The 5218-nt window shown below is 37.4% G+C and overlaps 1 protein-coding gene across 1 annotated transcript; it reads right to left on the reverse strand.

Annotated features, from left to right (window-relative positions):
- Positions 1–413: 413 nt before the first annotated feature.
- Positions 414–4676, reverse strand: LOC134661401 (MIF-like protein mif-2). The gene is made up of 3 exons (XM_063517469.1): positions 4547–4676; positions 1004–1179; positions 414–483 (listed from the first exon to the last, which is right to left on the reverse strand). Exons 1-3 carry the CDS (start codon positions 4652–4654, stop codon positions 414–416), a joined length of 354 nt encoding a protein of 117 aa, XP_063373539.1. The 5' UTR covers positions 4655–4676.
- Between the last annotated feature and the right edge of the window lie 542 nt (positions 4677–5218).

Consider the following 5218-nt stretch of genomic DNA (forward strand, 5'->3'; position numbering starts at 1 on the left):
AAAAAGGAAAAAGTAGCTTATTAGTTTTAAATTTTAGGATTTTAATCTAGATGATAAGCTTAAAAATAAAAATCGTACCCCAGAAATGTAGTGCAGTGTAATACCCCTAGTGTATGAGCGTTCGCGTTTGCGGTGTCTTTTTTTGTATGGGATTTTGAACAGCGCGACAAGCGGGACGGTTTGGGTCAAAATCCCATACAAAACGTGTAGGTACGTCACGTCACGCTATCGAATGAAATTTACACTAGGGGTACTGGATTTTTTAATGATTTTTCGGTATTTTGTCAAATAGCCAATACAAAAAACCAATAAAATAATAATAATAATAAAAAATATAGGGGAATGTGGGTTATATTCTTATGTTCAAGGGTAAAATTAAATATATATTTATATACATATTGGTGTTTTATAATTTATTGTTGTAGCGTGTCACCGCCTTTTACAATATTGGTGCCTTTAATATCGTAAATACTTATGAAAAACCTGAAACAAAATAAAAGTATTAGTAGTTGAATATTTATATACACATTTTCAGTTTTAGTTTTAATACCAAAGGAAAAACTAAGCGGGCATTTTCATGCCCATTCCAAAAAGGTACGTGATGCTATTTTTTGCATGGAAAAATATATTTACACTATTTATTGTATGTAGGTATATTAACCATTGATGGGTTTGATTTTTTTAGATTTTTTAATATTAAGGCGGGATTCCACCAGTGTGCGGCACTGTTTGCACAAGCATATTCAGTACAAAAATGCTATATTCGCAACTTGTGTCGATTTAAAACACTCCCTTCGTTCGTGTTTTAATTTACCACCACTCGTTGCGAATTTATATGTAATTGTGCTATTACGAGCAAACAATATTTAAGAAGAAACTGTAATTATAAAACTAAACGGTAAAACAGAGTAACCTGCAGTGATTAAAAAAAAACTGTTTTTAAGAGGAAATAGTATTAAAGAAGCAGTATTTATGTTAAGAGGAAGCAGTCTTAACCCGTCACCTGTCAGGGTGTATTCCCAGCTCCTTCTGTACAAACGCGGACAGGTCCCGCCCGATCACTCGATTGTCTTCCGGCGCGACGTGTCCTATGGACTCGAGAGTGGAGACGGCCCCTGGTTGGGACGAGTCCCCAGCGAAGGACACCTGGCAGTCCCCTGATATCACGCATGAGAACTTCTGGAAAAGGTAATGATAATACCGTCAACCAAGGTTTTTTCTTCATACAAAAAATACCGGTATTGTTAAGTTCTTTTTCGTTCTTTGGCTTATTATTTCATGTTTAATGGGACAATCTGATAATACGAAGTTGTTACCTAAATACATGATTCAGTCCTACGTAAAGAGCATAAATAAATTAAAAATATTGGATTATTATGGGTTTAATAAAAACCGGTTCCGAGCCCTGCCGTCAACCAGGGTGAATAGGGACAAAACTTAAAAAAATGTGATTTACCTGACAATTTTATAAAAAAATACACACACTTAAAATGTATCATTCTATTGAAAATTATGTTAGATTTCGTAAGATGAAATTTTTGTGGCTAGTTATTAAGAAATTGCCAGGTAAATAACATTTTCAGTTTTGTCCCTATTCACCCCTGCCAACTCTATTCATCCCGACCCCGGTTGATGGTAGTTCTTGAAAAACAATGGACTTACAAGAGTTTTACCATCTTGGTTATCAATGTAACATATAAAATGATATATTATAATTAAAAGCCAACCTACATTAAATTACCTACCTGCAACGATTTTGATAGTGAAAGTATTAGGTTTATACGTCATAATTTCATAGAAGTTTGACATTGAAAATAACATGCACTGCGTGTGCTATCAGTATCATAATCTTTGCAGACTTATCTTGCTTAAGTACTTATTATGATTTCGTCATACAAAAGTTTTGGTTGATAATGATTCGGTCAAATTGTTTTTTGAAAAACGAATTAAAACCAGCTTGAAATGAATGTAGTAGGTGAAGCGTACGAGCTGCTTGTTAATTTAGCGAGCCCGAAGAAGCCATCTGATCTTACTTACGCACAGGTAGTAAAGCTTATGCAACTACATCTCCAGCCGAAGCCGTCCGCATTAGCAGAGAGGTACCGTTTCCGCCAGAGACGTCAAAATGTCAATGAAAATGCCACTTCCTACGTGGCGGAATTAAAAAAGTTGTCACTACATTGCGAATTCGGTGCAAATCTTAGCGATAATTTACGCGATCAGTTTATATGCGGATTACGGAATGACGTCATCAGGCAGCGCCTTTTTGCGGAGGATGACACAATCTCGTTCGCATAAGCAGTGAAATTAGCATGTTCACTAGAGGCGGCAGAGAAAGATGCAGCAGTAGGTATAATACTTTTGGGTATGGTGCTTTACGCACACTAGCGTCCCGGGACATATTTCATGCTAAAAAGGGGGGTTGCGTCGGGGGAGGGGGATACATTCATTTCATGCTGGATATTATTTGTTTGTCTTGCCCATACATTACAACAAACTTGACCGAATGATAAGCACAGAATAAGTAATAGTATTATCATACAGAACGGACACGCACCGCTTCGCCCCGATTCGGATTACCTCGCCCGCGACAGGCCGCGACATGAATGTGTGCGTAAGTCGCTCTACTGAGAGTAGGGTTTGAGATCCGGATATCCGGATATCCGAAATATCCGGATATCCGTCAAATCTAAGATCCGGATCCAACGTCTCATAGGATCCGGATATTTCGGATCTCACGGATCCGTTAAATATTGCATTGGTCGCGTTATTGGTACGCGATAACGTCATAAAATAAATACAAATATTGCTTAAACTAAACAGTAGTAACAGTAACAGTCTTAATACGAGCTACCTGCATGCCTCCTGACTGGAATAAGGGTAAATATTTGTATGTTTTAAAGTAATTGTTATCAGGTTTTCGCTCAGTCGCCTTTGGGTCGTCTACCTGGGACATCATTAGTGCTTGTGCGTGTTGTTATCAGTGACTTTTTTGTGTTATATGTTTAATATTGATATTTTTTTCTCGTTATTAAGAAGCTGTAGCCCAAATTTCTTAATTTCCCGAAACTTTTGTAGTAATTTTACATTATTTTGCAGTAATTAACTGGATTTATATATACCTATAATGGAAGATTGTTGTAATGGGGACTGAATAAATGAGTTAGATGCTTTTTCTAAGCCATTTTTCTCAGTCGAACGACTGAAGGTATAGCTATTTTACCAAGGTAAAGGAAGTACGTTTTTAGATTCGTCATGTTTAATAGTATAAATTATATCACACCACACCGGTATAAAATAATAAAAGTACATAAATGTAACTTTTTCTCCATTTTCTATTTTGTGAGCTTATAATGGCAAATTTAAGAAAAAACGCCGAAGTTAAAGCGGTGTTTTTAGGCACCTTTAGAATTAATTCTTCTGAGCAGATATATAGAAATAAATTTGCTTTAATTACTTCATTTTTGGCGTTTTCGGTTACAAATCGACTACGGCCTCCTAAAAAAAATGGATAATATTATTAATAGGAATACCTAATTAAGACTACACTGAATATCTTATTATACATATTTATATCGTTTTGAGATAATAATAATAATTATTAATAATTGTAGTTAACTAAAATATGAACATTTTACATTTTACTAGCTGTTCCTTGTATGTAAGTTGTAAATTTCGTCACCTTTCTTGATACAGATCCGTATTATCCGAATTATCCGGATATCCGGATCCGTCAAATTTTAATATCCGAAATATCCGGATCCGAAAAATTGACGGATCTTGCAAACCCTAACTGAGAGCATGTCAGGATTCCGTCAGAAACTCAATGACGCGTGTACAGACGTGCCGCGCACACATATAAACGCAAATCATTTTTAGGGTTCCGTACCCAAAGGGTTAAAACGGGACCCTATTACTAAGACTCCGCTGTCCGTCCGTCCGTCCGTCCGTCCGTCCGTCTGTCACCAGGCTGTATCTCACGAACTGTCTAGCAGTTGAAATTTTCACAGATGATGTCTTTCTGTTGCCGCTATAACAACAAATACTAAAAACAGAATAAAATAAAGATTTAAGTGGAGCTCCCATACAACAAACGTGATTTTTGACCGAAGTTAAGCAACGTCGGGCGGGGTCAGTACTTGGATGGGTGACCGTTTTTTTGCTTGTTAGAGCAAAACAATTTTTTGTTGATGGTGCGAAACCCTCCGTGCGCGAGTCCGACTCGCACTTGGCCGGTTTTTGATGTATGGTGTGTCCGCCCTGTGTCATAAGGTCTATTAAAGTATCAATTTAATTGAACAACAACACAAGTATAAACTAACAATAAAAACCTAAAATTAAAACTAGGACCTACAAAACTATAGTTTTAGTTTTGTAGGTACTTAAAAAAACTAAAAATGTGTACCTACAGAGGGCCCTGGGGCATAGTGCCAAAGATACTGGCAGCATTTCCTCGCTATTTTTTCAGGAATATTTAAATTTGCACTAGGGGTTCTGTCATAGGGACCAACCTTCAATTCGAGTGATATTATAGGTTCATCCTTACCTCAACGTCTTTCCTAACAGCCTTCGCCAACACAGGAATAATTCTATTCACAAAATCCTTAGGGATTTTACTATTAGGAACATTAGTAAGAATCCTTAAACACGGCATGTCTAATAACTTATTTGTGACCAAATGAAGATGTGTTATGATACTTATCTTGCACGTATGTATAACATTTGATAACGCTATCACTATACTTATCTATAGTTATTATATTATTTACCAGTAGGTATGCAATGTCATGGGCCACTTATCTTCTCGGGTCGAATGGTCGTATTGATGGTCTATACCGTAGGTACAGTCGCCATCAGATATATCGGAGCGGCCAAGGTGTTCACAATATCTGAACACGCACTCTAACGCCCTGACAATAGAGGCGTGTTCAGATATTTGTGAGCGCCTTGACCGCTCCGATATATCCGATAGCGACTGTACCTCCCTCCCATACATATTCTTATTTATTACTTATTACTAAGGAATCTGGCCGCGTAGCCAACGTGCCAATCGCTAACGCTCCGTAGCGATCGAAACGCAACTGTCACTGTCACACTAATACAGAAGAGTGATAGAGAGACCCAAAGCGTTTCGTTATCGAAGCGATAGCGATTGTCACCTTGGCTAAGCCGGCTGTACCCCTAGTGTAAATTTCATTCGATAGCGTGAAGCATAGAC

This window comes from Cydia amplana, chromosome Z (assembly GCF_948474715.1).
Source record: "Cydia amplana chromosome Z, ilCydAmpl1.1, whole genome shotgun sequence".
Classification (NCBI taxonomy): domain Eukaryota; kingdom Metazoa; phylum Arthropoda; class Insecta; order Lepidoptera; family Tortricidae; genus Cydia; species Cydia amplana.

Excerpts from the sequence above, each read along its gene's own strand:
- LOC134661401 (XM_063517469.1), bottom strand. The coding sequence starts at position 4,654 with ATGCCGTGTTTAAGGATTCTTACTAATGTTCCTAATAGTAAAATCCCT. Across the intron at positions 1,180-4,546 it reads CTGTTAGGAAAGACGTTGAG|AAGTTCTCATGCGTGATATC; the intron begins GTAAGGATGAAC and ends TACCTTTTCCAG. Across the intron at positions 484-1,003 it reads CTGGGAATACACCCTGACAG|GTTTTTCATAAGTATTTACG; the intron begins GTGACGGGTTAA and ends ATTTTGTTTCAG.